General features: G+C 46.4%; 1 protein-coding gene across 4 annotated transcripts in view; it reads left to right on the top strand.

Annotated features, from left to right (window-relative positions):
• Cracr2a (calcium release activated channel regulator 2A) overlaps positions 1-15939 on the top strand; it is a 113165-nt gene extending 97226 nt beyond the window's left edge. For all 4 annotated transcript variants that reach the window (XM_087904183.1, XM_087904181.1, XM_087904182.1 and 1 more), the window contains 3 exons: positions 7409-7510; positions 9862-9938; positions 11245-15939. In XM_087904183.1, coding sequence (XP_087760309.1) covers positions 7409-7510; positions 9862-9938; positions 11245-11329 — 264 coding nt within the window. In that variant the 3' untranslated portion in view covers positions 11330-15939. The remainder of the gene's footprint in view (positions 1-7408; positions 7511-9861; positions 9939-11244) is intronic.
• Positions 15940-16706: the final 767 nt, after the last annotated feature.

Raw genomic sequence — 16706 nt, 5'->3', positions numbered from 1 at the left:
CTTCTCCCACCCTAACCTGCCCCTCCTTCAGCATCACTCACCTGAACCATGCCCTTCGTCAGCTGCCGATCTGCATGTGTCCCATTACCAAGAACATTAAGGGACAAAATATAAGCAGATTTAAAAGTTTCTGAGAGAGTGGCTTACTACAAATCATTTCTCAAAATTCCTGTCCTTAAAAACACTTAGGGGTGTGAAGAACTAAAATTTGAAATGCCATGGGTTGTCTTTTCACTTAACTAATGAAAGTGGGAAATGGCATGGGTAGATCCTGTTTGAACTTTAAACTCATGATGTAATCCTTCCCATCCTATCATCCGTGCAGTGTTATTCTCTTCCTCCCTCCTCCTATCCTCATCACCCTCCTTTTTCCCTTCTCCTTCTCCTGTCCTCCCTTCCTCTTCCCTTCTACTTTCTTTGTTGTTGGCAGTACAGGGAGAAACACTCCTGACAATCTAATCCAGTGGGTTTTTTTTTTTTAAAGACTTTTTGTCCTTGGAACCCTGGAATCAGGCTGACATTTCCTGGAAGGTGGGGCAGGGCCAGGAAAGGTTTAGTGACTGTGAGATTCTCCTCTATATGCTATGAATATGCTTTATTACTATTGGTTAATAAAGAAGCTGCTTCGGCCTATAGCAGGGCAGATTACAGCCAGGCTGGAAGAGATAAATGTGGAGAGTAGGTGGAGTCAAAGAGATGCCATGTAGCTTCTGAAGGAGAAGATGCCAGAATAGAACCTTACCTGGTATCCACAGCCTCGTGGTGATATACAGATTAATAGAAATGGGTTAATTTTAAATGTAGTTAGTTAATAAGAAGTCTGAGATAATAGTCCAAACAGCGTTGTAATTAATGTAGTTTCTATGTGATTATTTGGGTCTGGGCGGCCGGAAAACGTAAAAGCGGTCTCTGGCTACATACGTTCTCCTTTCTCTGTACTATCTGCTCAGCTTTTTTCCAGTTTTGCACATTGGAGGTCTACATAAAATGCTGTTAGACAACAGGGTTTCCATTTGAAAATAGTCAGTTTAGTACAATTTAGTATAATCTATCGCATCTCAAAGTGAAGAAATGGAGTCTGTAACTTCTACAAATCTAGTCATTCTTTCCCTAGCCTCAGACACACACACACACACACACACACACACACTCACACTCTCTCACACACACACACACACACACACAAGTTTGGATCTGAGCTGGGCAGTCCTAAAGTCTGGCATTGATGGCAGTGATGGAGGCAAACACAGGACTGTGTTCTCTGCTGTCACAAGGATGTCACTAGTCTCCAGGGCTCCCAGAGAATTTGGGATCTCACTAGAGAGGAAAAGATCATGCTGAATCTGGTGAACAGAAAGAAATCTTGGAAGACATTGCTTCAGACTTGAGTATGAGCTTGGTCCTTCACACAATCGCGTGCTGAGCCCTGTGTGCCTCTACCTGGTGGAATGGGGTCGTCAACACCGTGAGCAGGTGCTTAGGCAGGTACCTTACCTCACAGGAGCCTTGAGTCACTCATGGGCTTAGACACTAGGCTGAGGTGGTAAATTGTACATTACTAACTTGGGATCTTTTAAGTGTGGGTAATTTGTAGTTTGAATCTTGTCTTTTAAAACAAGTTTGACAGAAGGTGCTGATGAACTCTGAAGGAACTCTGAAGAGACAGCGCCTGAGCATTGGGCTCACCTGAACAACACTGAAGGCCAGGCCCTCCCTAGAGATGGACCGGCCCTGGGCCTGGAAATTAAAAAACAGAAACAAGCAAAAAGCAAAACAAATAACCAAACCAAAACCAGCCGTCCTGGTGGTTTTGTTCCTCAGCCTCCGTAGTTCCTACCACAAATAAGTGCTTCCAAACTCCTCCATGCCTGGGAGTCTCTCGAGGGTCTTGTTAAAAGGCAGAACCAGTCATAGGTGCAGGCATATGAGATTTCAAATCTCTAACAACTTCACAGGGAGCCCAATGCTGCTTTCCCTCTCTCAGAATAGCAAGACTCTGAGTCTTTTTAAAGCACCTCCACCCCTGACCAGGACTTTTCTAAACACGGGCCATGTACCCAACACTCGCTGAACCTGAGAGGCTGGACCAGGGAAGCCTCCCCCCCGCCTCCCAGTTCCAGGGCTCAGGGTTCAGGAGCGAGAGGAGGAGGCTGTGTCAAATGGTTGACTGCGTGTTGAAGGTGTGGAAAAGAAGCATCATGGATATAATTATTCCCCCATTCTTGAAAAGCTAAGTCATTCTGCCTTGGCAACCGGCAATCAGAGGTGTCAGGTGATAGATTAAAACTTGACACCTAATTTGATCTGAGGGGAACTGAAAGTAATAAGTGCTTTATATTTGTGGAGAACCTTATTTTTTCAAAGAGCTCAGAGCACTTTGCCAACTCCCTCGCCTGGAAAAGGAGGGCGGGGGGAGCTTTAATAACAGTCTTCAGGGCTTGAAGCCGTGTTATTAACGGAATGGTGGCCAGCTATTCCCACTCCCCCCATCCTCTCGTCCACCTGAAGTCTGGGAAACAAAGCCTTAAACTGTGGTGTTTGCCATGAATGGGGAAGATGTGGTCTTCGAAGAGGTGGCATGGAGAGGGGACAGGTGCACAGGGAAGGAGGTGCAGCTCCCTGAAAAGGCAGTTCTTACCCTGTCAGCTCAGCCTCTTCCCGGCCCTGAATCTTGGGTTGTCTATTCACTGAGGGGCAGGACCCTGTACTCCTGTCCTCACTCAAATTCTACTGTGCATAGCGTTGAACTCCTGGGGTCAGGAGGATGGCAGAACAAGAGCAGACACATGAGAGAGCCTGAGGGGCCTTTCAGCTTGGAGGATATTAGAGACCACCATGTAAGAGAACATCTGGAGAGTTACTCTGACTCATTTCATGGGAAAAATATCTAGAGAAATTGTATATGAAGAAAAGCTCACTTGCCCCACAGTTCGGGAGAACCAAGGACATGGTACCTGAACTGGCTTCACTCTGCCAGGACCCTCTTAGCTATATTGCATCATGGTGGAAGGTGGTGGGGAGACAAGGAAAAGTAGAGGGGCCAGGCTTACTCTCTTTTTGACAACTCTCTTATAAGAAGTAACCAGGGCCGGGCGGTAGTGGCACACACTTTTAATCCCAGCACTGAGAAGGCTGAGGCAGGCGGGTCTCTGTGAGTTCGAGGCCAGCCTGGTCTACAGAGTGAATTCCAGGATGATCCAGGTTACGTAGAGAAACCCTGTCTTGAAAAACAAAACCAAAAGACTAACCAGGGACTCACGAGAATTATCACTACCTTCCAATGGTGCATGCCTTATGACCTAATACCACCTGCTAGGCCCCATTTCTCCCGCCGTCGTCACACAGAGCAGAGACGGTATGGGCATCAGTCTCAGTGAAAGGAAGTGTTCTGCGTGATGAGGTGGCTCTGCCGTCACAACATCTCTCCTGCATCCCTTCCTGGCTCTCCCCACACCAGGTAGCTCCACATTGCCAACAAGCCGTGTTCAGAAGAGGCTTGGGCTTGGCCCAGTCCTGGTCCTTAATGACTCAACTGTGAGCCACAACTCCTTCCTGCCAGCTCTGCATCCCCCAGCCCCTCACCTTCTCATCACCTCTAGGAGAATGAATCTGACCATTCCGGTTTTGAGAAAGAAGCAGTTCGGCATGAAGCATGCCATATTAAGACCATGGACAAGCTAGATATCTGAAGATCCCCGGGGACCTGTGTCTGGCAGAGGTCACAGACTTGGGTACAGCAGTGCAGGCTGGTGTGTTCCCCAAATCCAGGCTGCAAATCTCCAGAGCCTGTTCTGCTTATTGAACTTCACTTTCAGATTTTCTTTTTTAATTATTCAGGTAGCATATTGCAGTGCCTATCCATTAAGGAAGTAGGAAATGATGGGAAAGTGAATCCATATAGGACAGCATCTCTGAGCTAAACAAACAACACACGTACATATGTGTGTATGTGTGCGCGAGCGCTCTCTCTCTCTCTCTTTCTCTCTCTCTCTCTCTCTTTCACACACACACACACACACACACACACACACACACCTCACCTTCCTTCTCCGGGCCTTGTTTGTCCAGTTTCATCTGAAGAGGTTCTGGCCCACTTCCCTCTCCCTTCCTGGTTGCAAGCGAAATCTCAGCCTGTGATCTTTGTCCTTGGTGACAGCGCACAGCAGGGAGCAAAAATAGCAGTTTGATTCCCCCCACATTCCAAGTTGAACTTGAAGTGCTGGCAGTTTAAAATGAACTGTACAAATAAATCTTGTTTTGACTCATAGTCCAGGGGGTGGATAAATATGGAAACCCTCAAGATATAATTTTGCAGTCATTTTTTTTCTTAGTATAACGGCGTGCTTTAATGTGCTGAGAAAAAATTTTTTTTCTGGCTCCAGAGAAATAGCAACATTCTCCCAGCTAAGTGCGTTTTCATGCCTCTAGCAAACAGATATTCACACATGCACATTTGGACTTGTGCACACATGCTCACACACACACACACACACACACCAGCTCAACCCAGCAGCTGCACACCCAGGGCTGAGTGACAGCCCTCTGCTCCTAGTCGACAGCTCTTGTTCTGTAAAGCTAGAGATGGATGATCTTAAATTTCAACAAATCTATCTTCCATCACACTCAAATGTGGAGAAAGGCAGCTATGGCAATCAAACTTGTAGAGAGATTTCTCTGTTAGAACATTCTAGAACAGGGACGTTTTCTAGAAGCCTACTTTAAGGATCAGAGACTAGTGACTTAGAGAGCAGGACCTGCTAGAGGAATCACCCAGAGAGAAGGTGGCAGCTCCCGGTCTCCTGAGGACAGAGTGTGTGCCTGGCCAATAAGAGCTTTCGAACCGGCTCCTTGTGCATATTCTGGGACTCTAGAGCATTATCAACAACAGAGGGTAAGAAAGAGCTGTTCACTGTAGTCTCCCAGGCTTAGTAGAATACTTTGCACTTTCAAAAGGAGATGTTCGGCTGGAGGCAGAGCTCGGTGGGAGAGTGCCAGCCTTGCTTTCCATTCCTGTCACCAAAATAATGACAATGAGAAATGATGATAAATTAAAATAATTATAAATTTACAAGGAAAGTGTTGCAACATCTAATAGGTAATTATGTTTCTTTGTGCCAAGTAGTACCAGATATCTGAAAACTTGTTAGAAATAAGGAAGGCATAAACTTCAGGTAGATACTTCAGGAGTCAAGGAGAATCTGAAGACAGACACACAAGAAGAACCTCCTTATCACTCTATGGGTGATGGGGTCAGGGTCACAAGGACTGTTACTTGTCACAGTCTCTGGCCTTGTGCGATCTCATTTACCTTGGAGCTGTGCCCTGTTCTCTGTTCTCAGCACAGCCCACAGAGGGGAAGTGAGCTGTCCAGAGTGCTTGTGCAATGCACAAGTAAGCAAAAGACGGGAATGGGATGCAGTTGGGAGTGTGACCTGCTTTTCTGCTCTTTCTAAACTCTCCCCTTCCTCTATCTAGGAATAGTTCCCAAAGAAGCGTGTCTTTCCTGAGAGTGCCAGAGTATTCGCTCCAAAGAAGGTCCATATCAGGCATGAGATGCAGGCCCCACCCCATCTTACTCAGGCATTCGGTTCCCATCATCTCCTTTGCAAGAAAGCTGCAGCCGTGACCCATCCTGCCTACTAATAAAACCTGGGTTGAATTTCTATGCCAAGATTTTAGGTCTGATGCTCATATTCACAGAATTTCCATGTCAAGAAATCCCACAAATCTTAGTCATTCTCACACATAAGTCTACAAATATATCTTTCTCATGTGCTCTAAACAGCAAGTCTTTTGGCCCAGCTCCCCGAATCCTCCTCTTTCCTTCCTTTTATGTGAAAAGAAAAACCTCTTTGCATAAGTATTCTGTTGTCTGCGCAGTCACAGGATGGATTGGGGCATGCCCACTAAGAAACACTCAGCTAATAGGAAGCCATATATAGCCATATATGCTGTTAGCTGGTTTTCTCAATGTAGAGAAGTGCAATTTACTTATCAACTACCCATGCAATTCAGTTTATTTTAGTGGGTCAGAAGACAGGAGACATCATTGTGAACATACATTTCTCTCTTCCCAGTGGGTGCCATTTTTAGAGCGTTCTATTTAGTAACGTACCAAGCAGCAGAGTGCTCCCTAGAAATATGAATCTAGACAGCAATTTCAGAGAAGGATGGACCCACGGACTCAGTGGCCTTCATCTCTTGTTCTGTGGCTGAATTGTGCCTTTGTGGTCCTCTGAGCCTGATGTCCCCATTAGCAAATGAGGATTACTTTCTCCCACAGATCTGTAGTAAAAAAAATGAACATGCAGATTAAGTAAACACAGAGGGTTTAATTTCAGAGGAATTGCTTTAAACCTTAGACCAGGTGTTCTGATCAGATGCACTTTAGCCATTTGCATAACATGCCGAGGTAAAGCAGTGAGACTTTTGGCAAAGCCAGAACTCAGGCTTATAAGCATCTATTATCCTATAGCCCCTCTATTTAGCAAAACATTTAGCTACAGTGAATAACTGTTTGTTACCAAATTATGATTAAAAGCCCCTAATTAAGTATTTCAAAAAGTAAAACAGCAACCTTCTTAAATGTAAACATTACTCTAATTACTCACTGTATAACTGTGTGTCCCAGGCCCATTGTTCCTCTTCTGGGGACACACATGTAGCACCCCCTTTTTGCCGATAGGGCCGAGCCTCCAGGATCTGGCCGAGATGCCACAGCCACTACAAGAACAAACATGGTTGTCACCTTGCGTGAAGTCATTTCTTCTGAACAGAGAAATGCGACTTCCATGGCACAAAGCTCTTCCTTAAGCCAGGCCTTCTTAGGAGTCAGAGCTCCCAGGAGTGTGAGTCCTTAGTGCCTTCTCCCAGTGAAGCTAACAGCAGCCACTTATGGAGTGAGCTCTTTGGCTCAGTACGATGATTCAGATTTGGGTGTCCCCTAAGGGAGCTCATGTGCCACAGAGGCTTTGTGGCCCCACCTCTCCTCAAAGCAACCACAGACCAGCTCCAGTCTACAGTAACTGATTTCCTAGGTTTGTTCTGCTGTGCTAGCCTGGGTCTGGTGACTTAGCAAAGCTCTGGAAGTCAGAATTCACCATCCCTTGGTGTCCATGCTCTCTCTCCAATCCTGCTATTTCCTCTTCCGTGCAAGTGGAAAGCTGGTGTGTTTAATACAAGAGCCAGAGGTTGGTGAAAAGAGAGAGATCGTTGCATGGATGGGGAGTGGGGAGGAGGGGAGAGACAGGTCCTAGCACTTTGCAGAAGTATGGCAAATGGACTCGAATCTCACTCTTCATTGCTGGGCTCTCCTATGAGTCGGGACTCTTCCAGGCAGCCCTGTGAACCGGCTGTCTGGCATCATCCAGGGAGATTTCTCTCAGTGAAGGGATGATCTGTTCTGCAGGAAGCTGTGGGAGACCGAATTCCTGTTCTGCTGCTGGGCAATAAACTTGACAATGAGAAGGAGCGGGAAGTCCCCCGAGGCCTGGGAGAGCAACTTGCCAAGGTAAAAAGCCCTTATTTTCCTTTTTCTGGATAGGGCAGAGACCCTCCCAGTATCTAGGAATAAGCTCAGGAGCCCTGGTAGGAACTTCTGGAAGCCCTGTTGAAGGGAAACAATTGAACACCTTGGCATCTTGGGAATGACTCGGGTCCTATATGTGTACAGCTGCAAAGAGAGGTGAGGTTCACAAGATGGAGCTGCTTGAGGGACCCTGGGTAGGAGAGTTGCCCTAAACCCTTTTCTGTGGAGCATGGAATCACAAGTTCTAAGAAAGTGGGAGATTGCCCCCTCTAATCTTGTTCGGATGCTGAAATACCACCATCTGCATCTCCACTTGATCGCCCGAGACAATGAAAACCTCACCATCACAGCAACAGTGCGGACCACTTTGCTGTGGAATATTGTTGATAGATGATCTCAAAAGCAAGATCTGAAAAACTCAAGGGAGAGGCCGGAAAAGTCTGCAAAGTATCAAAATAAGTAGCGGCCTTTGGGACCAGCAGGGCCCAGTGGAAATTGGGGGAGCAGAAGGGCTCCCCTGTGCTGCTTTCTTGCCTCTGGTTTCATGGAACTGTGTACCCAGAAGAAGGCACAGTGTCCATTGATTTTAAGTTCTTGAATTGTTTACTCAAAACAGGAATTAAGCTCAGAGCCCGAAATGAGCACAGAAGGTAAGGATTGAAGGAGGGGATGCTGATGGGTCTGACTGGTGTCTGAGCAGGGTTACTGGGCACAGCCACCATCTTGACGTCCGAAGGATTTGACGATAGGCAGGCTTTTGGTTTTTGCTCCTCTGTTTGTTTGTTTTGTTTTTGTATTCCATCTAGCAGGATATCGAACTGGAACTGGCATGAGGCTCTTTATAAACCTTATCTCATTTATGGTGAATATCCAAATGTCTCATTAGAGAAATAGTAATATATTTGATTACAATGATCTGTCCCAGACCCACTGAGGGTATTATGTAACGTGTAGTATATGTTTATTACCTTTCTGAAATAAGAAACTTTGGCATTCCAAATACAATCTAGATAAAAATACTTCAGCTGAAGAATACAACCCTGAATTATTATCATCATCCCATTTTCTTTTATGTTTTCTTTTTCTATTTTTGATTCTATTTTTGCATTGAGGCAAGATTTACTATATCCCAGGATGACCTTGAACTCCAATCTTTCTGCTTTTGCCTTCAAGTGCTGGGATTACAGATGTGTGCCAGCATGTTCTTTTTATGCAGTGCTGGGGATCACACACATGCATGTGCACACACACACACACACACACACACAAATACACACATATACATATATACACATATTTAATTTTCAATTGGTAAAAAATTAATAAACACGTGGACAAGAGCTGAATGATTCATTCCAAGTGGAGTAGTCTAGGGCAAGCCATTGAAGCTGAAAGGCAAGCCTTGTGTTCCAGGTCTAGGTTCTGGACCTTTCTGTTTGCACTTCCATCCTTAATGTGGCTCCTCTTATAGCCTTATCCAGAGTCAGTGTTGGGCAGAAAGTAGACAGGAAGATATAGAACATGTGGGGCACAAGGCAGAGACTGGAGCAGGGTCTCTGGGTGTGGATGAAAAGAGCTAAATTGGAAGCCACTGTTTTCAAAGCCTCCTGAGCTAGTCTTCAGAGGGTCTCAGCCACCACCGACACTGCACTCCAAAGGCAGAACGTCCAAACCAGAGCTCAGTTCCTTTGGCACTGTTATGAAGTAATAACCTATTACCTATTAATGGAAGTGATCAATGGACTTGGGGTCCTTGGCCCAGAGCCCCATGTACGCAGTATCACCTCTGCCTAACGAGTGATGGACGGTTGCCCCATATACTGATGCTCACAGCCTGGGCAGCCAGAGTACAAGCTTACTGGAGCCCCATGACCTCTGCCCAAGTCTACAGAAGAGCAATGTCCTATGACAGCAGTTTTAGGGGAGCCCTTCTGCTCATTAAATGCCTGACTTGAGCAGACCTGCCACGCTGCCTCTCTAGACTCGGTCTCCCTGCCTGAAAAATGGTAACAGCGTTGTCCACTTTTGCCTTTCTCCTTGCTTCGAAGACTGATGTGAACCTGAAACAAGCAAGTCCAGTCTTGACGGAGCTTCAAGAAAGCGTAAAGGACAGGCCAGCACTAGGTTACTATCATAGGATTGTTCTATTGTTATTGTTTGCCGATAGCTCCATACAGAACCAGCATTCATCAGGGGCCTAAGGAGAAAGAAACCAACAAGAACGAAATGGATGAGGAGGCAAGGCTGTAGTCACAGGGTTTGCTCCTCGGCTTTCTTTGGTCCCCACACTCTCCCAGTTCCTTCCACATGTCCTTTCTGCTCTGTGGTTCCAGGATAACAGTTTGATCTTCTATGAATGCAGCGCCTGTTCCGGTCACAACACCAAAGAGTCCCTGCTCCACCTCGCCAGGTAGGAAAAGCACCCAGTGAGTGAAACACTGCTGAGCGCAGCTGCAGTCGGCCTGGATGGTGCCTGCTGCCCTCCCTAGTTCCCGTTCAGGCCGTATCTGAGCCTCTTTTCCCGTCTTCCCGAGCCCCTGAGTGCGGGGGTACAACTAGGATTTTAAGTGGGGGAACCTTGAGGGTCAGAGTCAGCCTTCTGAAATGGTAGTGGAGGGAAGACAAGCACCCCTGCCTGTCACCTCTACTACAGTCCCCTTCAGTTGTAGAGGCTGCTCTTTGCCCAGAAAATGCACCTCCAAAGTGTCCCATCAGAAGTCCGCCTTAGCAGAGCTGACATTGCAGTGGGTTCAGTTGAGAACCTGCTTGAGATCAAGTGGAGTATGGACTCTTGGGTTGGAGAGTGGGGAACCAGAGAGAGATGGGTGTGTAAAAGTGAAGGAAGCAGGGCACCCTCCTGAAGGCAGGAACGGTGCTGAAAGGGCTGGCCACGTAGAAAAATTCCAAGAGCAAACTAAAACGATGCAAACCACCCCAGAGCCTTTTCAGCACCCAAGCTTTGGTCCATCCTTCCAGCCAACAAGCACTGAGCGCTGCCTGTGTTACAGTCTGCACTCATGCTGGGGCATCTGAAAATATCTGACTTTAAGTAATTAAGACTGAAGAAAAGGTCTTCTATGTGTTAGAGAGGCTAAGGTTTGTGGCATTTACTGAGGGGAAAGTTCTAGACCTTTCTCTGCCGTTGACTCACTGACTACATTGGGAATGTAAGACAGTAAGTCACACCCTCCCTGCCTAACAGGTTGTGAAAATCAAAGGGGACAAAGGAGGTGTGAGTGCCTGGGGCTCACAGAGGAAGACCCTTCCTGCCATTGTCACCTCTCACCTCCTATGTTTACCCTGGGCAAACATACTCCTGAACATGAGTTGGCGATAAGTCGTGAACGTCTGCTGAGCTTCAGATATGTATTTATTACTGCGGTGGCCTGGCCGCAGAGTCACCAGGATGAAGGCACAGTCTTGGTCCTTAAGCCAATGCATGTGACCCTGAGTGATGGAGTCACACAGAGAGGGATTAGCGTGCTGCAAGGACAGAGGTTTACCAAAATGATCAGGGGTGGCTTCCTGGTGGAGGTGTCATGAAGAGTCCATGGCGACCAAGCTCTGTCCTCACAATTATAGTCATGCTTCCATGTAGACTTTAAACACTGGTGCTCGGGTGAGGGCTGCTGGTCCACGGTGCCAGCCCCCACCCAGCCTGGCAGTTTCTGCTGCTGATACTATCTCTTCTTCTCCCCCAACCCCACACTGCCCAGGTTACTCAAAGAGCAAGAGGACACAGTGAGGAAAGACACCATTCAGGTTGGCCCCCCAGCCAAGAAGAAATCCTGTTGTGGCTGACAGGAGGCCCTCCACAGCCATCCTAACCGTGCCCAGGGTCACCTTCAGCCATCAATCCTCCAAAGGCCAAGGTCACATGGCTACTTGAAGCAGAGCTTGGTCTCCTGTGTAGCAATACCTGGCAAGGCCCACCCTGCCTTGTCCTTGTTGGTGACTTGCCTCCCCTAATGGGAGGAAGCGCCTGCAGCCAAAAGGCTGTTTTTCTCTATCCTAAAGATCTCTTCTACACCCCAATACCTACTCCTTCCCCACCCCCTTTGCTTTGTGAAGGAAAGGAGCAGATGGGATTTTCCAGAAAAGTCACCATGTGCCTTTGACACCTCCCTTCTCCTTGCTGCATGCCCTCAGGAGGCGCTGCACTGTGGTTGCCATGGCAACTGTGCAGGGGCACCGTGATGCTTCTTGAAGGCCAAAGAGGTGCCATTTGGGTGATCCTGAGGTAGACTGCTTTGCTTTGGCCTCTGTTCTCCAGAAACCAGAGAGCTGCTCTTGACACGCATGTCATGGACCTTGAGACATTAGAGAGTCTGCTCCAGTTTCCAGGGCTCTCTCTCTGCTTCTTCCCGAGTTCCCGAACCACAGGCTTCACAACCTCTCCCAGCAGCCTCTACACCCACTGGATCTGTGCTGTGGTCTCTGCAATGTGCTTCCTGAAGAACCTCAATCCTGACCCCAGGGTGAACGGCAGTGACAACTTCACACTTGGAGCCACACAGCAGGCGTATTCCTATGCCTTCTTTGACAAAGAAACCCAAAGAAAATCAAAAGAGGAAGCCCTCTATGGCCAAAGACAATAGCCGTTTCTGGAGGGTCTGAATAAGATATGTGTCACTGCGTAAGAGGCATTTTCTCCAAATAACTCTTTGGAAAATCACATTTGATTGTTGACAGGGTAGATTGTGGTGGGGGACAGGGACCCAACACTGCAGTCGTAATTATCAGCTTCATTTTATTTCATTTTCCTTTATTCTAGGGGGTTATATTCTTTTCTAAAATGTAGCTGTGATACTGACATTTTGCTAGTGCTTAAGTGAGCTGCTTGTAGCTGCTGGCTTCAGCGGAGGGTGCCTGACTTCAGGGGATGACCTGAACCCTGCAAGGGTTCGTTCCCTGCTGGTGGTCAGCACTGTCTGTCTGTCTGTCTGTCTGTCTGGTCTGTTGCTGCTCAGTGCTGACTGTCTGTCTGGCCTGTTGCTGCTCAGCCCTGGCTGTCTGGATGGTAGAAGGTACATCCTTGTGCTATTTGGAAGACAAAGGTACCTATTTACAAGTGATTGACATTCCAAGTCAATAGCTGAAGAGCCAGGCACCAGCTCCAGGAAAGGCAGGAGGCCCAGCAAGCCAGACTCACTAAGGGGACAGAATATTAGGGACAACCCCACACAGCCAAATAAACACCGAGCAACAAGGAGCTAGAGTTCCTAGGCACGTTTTACAGCCTCTTCCCCAGCCCCCTAAGGAACGAGAGCCGCCACAGTTACCAGGCACCTGCCTGCCTGCATTTGTCAGGGTTTTTCTTTTTCTGATCTAGCATGTGCAGGAAACAGAGATCTGTGGAGTATGCTTAACAGTCCTCTACCTGAGCGTCACCCCTATGAGGAGCTCCATGATCTCAGTGGGCCAGCTCCCACTCCAGACCCCTGCCCCATCAGTTAAAGACATGATGGCTTATTTGATGCTGGGGAGCGTTCTGCTCGGATACATAGGGTGCCTTGTGATGACTCTGTGACGCAGTCATCGTCCTTCACGTGTTGGCCTCAGACCTCAGTTTCAGACTGGAGACAATGCCCAAGAAGCTCCTCTCCCTAGCAGAACGGCGCTGGTGGTAGTTACGTGTTACGTTCGTGGGTTGGAGCACGCAGAAGGGGCATGGGAGCCAGTCAGAAGTAGTGTTCACTCTGCGTGTGTGGAGGACGGCCATGGGGAGCGTGGCTAGCTCCTTTGCTTCTGGGAAGACCAGAGATGGAACTGGAATACACTGAACGAAAGGGCTGCACCTGGGATCCTCTAGGTCCCCAGATGCCTTAATGCCCAGTGCAATGTCCCTGCTAGAGCTACCATTCCTGTTTTAAAACAAAGTGCCTTGAAGGACTGGGACGGAACCCTGGTGCCAAGCCTTTGGACATGTGGCAAATCCCGTGATTATTCAGAGGTCCAGGAGTAGGTGGAAACCGAGGCAGGAGGCCTAGGTTGCCCTCCCCATTTTTAGCCCCACTATAAAGGAAAGAGAAGAATGTGAGCTTCCGTGGGGCTCTGAGAAGTCCCTTGTCCCCAGCTCTCAGCTTCTCCTCCTCCCATTCTTCTTAAGATACTGTGTGGTTCTGAGCCTCCCTTAGGAGCTATCACCCTGGCCCAGAGGCTGGCAGAGCGTTCAGAAGAACCTTCTGGCGCCATTCCATTTGTACCCCTGTTGATTGACCAGCTTTCTTGCTCATCTGTCATAGACCGAAAGTTTCAATGTCTTCCTCCCATGGAGCTCGAGTTACAGAGACAATGGCCATGAGGGACTCAGCCCTGTCCCCAGTACTTCACAGGTGCTGGTTCCCAGGGCCTGTTTTCATGGGTAACAAAGCCCACTGTCCAGACCTCTACCCTGAATGGACACACTTACCAGCCCAACTCATCTGAACATCTCTCTTCCCCACATCCTTCTCACCCATAGCTGTTTTCTGTCTGCTGCCACCCACAACCTTAGGCTGCCAACACCAAACTAATGTCCCAAGCGTTTTGTTCCTGCTTAGGGGTTGATTCTCCCAGCGTCTTTTGGGTACTTCATGTTACCCTGCGAACATGCGGTTTCTTTCTTCTCACCCTTTGTACTTTCTGTCTGTCCCGTTCTTCACCTAATTCTGGACTCCCCACTCTCTCTCCTCAGAAGCCCGCTCTAGCCAGACCTCTAGCCAAACAGCCCTCCCTACTCTGTGTCAGCAGTGAACAGTTCTCCGAAAGGGCTTCATCTAGTTCAACTAAGGTGCTAACAAACGGTGGCCCCAGGGCTGCCACTCAGCTTTAACAGGGAGCTCTAAGAATGGCAGTGCATCAGGTCAAAGGATGAGTCTCTGGTCCTAACATTTTAAGCCCTAGAAGTTTATAGGGATCAAGTATTTGAGACCAGGCTGCCTTCTCCTCCGCCCCTCTCGGAGATCTGTTTGCTTCATGCATTGGGAGCTCCACTGCTAGGTTCAAACATATTCAAGCAATAGCATCTTCAGTATATAGTGGCATCCTCTGTGATCACTATCAAACTTTCGTCTTAAAGTCAGTTATGTGATCTTTCTTTTATTTTCTGTTTACATGGTATAATTTTTTTAACCTTTCAATCTATGTATCTTTAGAGAGTCTCTTGTAAATGCAAGATAGTTGGCTCATGGTTTAAAAAGAATCCATTTCCAGTATCTTTTAATTAGAAATTTTAGTTTGTTTTCATCGAATCTGATTAATTCCAAAGAATATGTCTGCCACTCTGCTATTTCCTTTCTATATATAATATATATTTTAGTCCTTTGTTTTTCCATCGCCACATTTTTTCTATTAAATAGATATTTGCTGGTTCATTATTCAATTATCTTATCTGCTTTATATTTTTAAACTATATCTTCTCGGTACTTGAAGTAAGGGTTGCAATGAACATTTCAATTTGTAACAACTTAATTTTTTAATTTAGGGCTTTACTTTTTATTTCACCCGACTGCTAACTGACTTAAGATAGCAACATAAATGAACAACAAAATATTAATTATCTATTTTTAATGCTGAATTCATCTTGAATACTAAGTAAATCCTAAAGTATGATTTTTGCAATATGTAACCTTGAGATGCTACAAGTATCAGAAAATTATGAATCCCCATCTTGAGTATTAGTTAAATAACAACTTATTTTAATAAGACACAAAATTCTGATTCTGTGTCGTTCTATTCTCCTCTCCTTTATGTTGACATATTATCAACAATTATCTTTATACCAGTGAGCCTGTTGTGTAGATTTACAGTTATTGCTTCATGCATTCATCCTATAGTTTGTCCTTTAAAAGGAGTTATGAGTGGTCAAGGTGCAGAGAATAAATGTCAACGGAATGCTCATCTATAAATGGGATGTCTATATCTCAGTCACCCCAAAACTCAGGGACCATCACAGAAGAGAGGATGATATGACCCTAAGAGCCAGAGGTCAGGGAGGACCAGGCCAAAACAGTATCTTCTGAGCATGACAGGACCTCTTCACACATGAATTCATTGCACCCGTGGTTGCCTGAACAAGATCAAGCCAGTCAACATCCCAGCATCGGGTGGGGGATGCTCATGAACCTCTACCCTCAGACAAGGGACTGCTGATGGCTTCTCGGGGAGAGAGAATCAGTTTTTCTTAAGGTTGCGGCCCCTGGGGAATCAACCAAGCTCCAGTTGATGGCCTAACACTTAGGAATATATGGACAGTGGTATTTAGATTCAGTGGGTTATTAAAAACTCAAATAAAGAACAAAAAAATTGGGAGAGAATATTGAGAGTGAGGAGTTGGGTTTGGGAGAAATTTGGGGAGAGATGGGGTGAATATGATCAAAATGTATGTATGTATGAAATTAGCAAAGAATTAATAAAAATATTTATTTTAATGGTGTCATAAGTAAAAGATACATTTATGTTATCTTTCATATTTAACTGTATAATTTTACCAGTGTGATTATTCCTTCATGTTTTTCATATTCCTGATTCTCTCTGTTTGCCTGAAGGATTCCCTTTGAGCTTCTCAGGATCTACCTACCAGAGCAAAACTCCTTCAGTTTCTATTTATCTGGAAATGTATTAGTTTACTCTATCTGGGGGTATAGTTTGGCCATAGAGAAAATTTTTAGTTAGCTTTCTTTTTCAATATCATGTCTTTGCCACCCCGCTGTGCCTGGCACCCATAGTTCCGAGTATGAAATTAGCTCAGCCCCACTGAGGATCCCTTGGATGAGATGTTGCTTTTCTCTCTGTGCTTTCAAAGTTCCTTGTCCTTCGTGGATGGATTTTGATGTCTGACTGTGGGTGTCTTTCCATACATCCTACTTAGATGCTGTTGGGCGTCTTGGATGGTTGACTAGGTTGACAGCTTTCATAAGTTTAGGAAGGTTTCTGCTGCTATTTCTTCTCATCCCTTCTCCTCTGCTTCCAGAATTCTCGCTATGCATAGTTGGTATTATTGATAGTCCCCTGGGTCTTTACAGTTCCATTCGTTTCTCTCCATCCCATTTTCTCGGTGTTCTCACTACGGAGAACCTCAATTGGCCTGCCTTCAACCTCACCGATTCTTCCCTCTGCCTGATCAAATTCAGGTTTTATGTAAACTTTTATGATCATTTATTGTACTTTGTAGCTCCAGAATGTCCATGTCGTTCAT

Source organism: Myodes glareolus, chromosome 3, assembly GCF_982192425.1.
Source record: "Myodes glareolus chromosome 3, mMyoGla1.1, whole genome shotgun sequence".
Taxonomy (NCBI): Eukaryota; Metazoa; Chordata; class Mammalia; order Rodentia; family Cricetidae; genus Myodes; species Myodes glareolus.
Note: the sequence above shows the minus strand (reverse complement) of the source record. Positions and strands in the feature narration are given on the sequence as shown.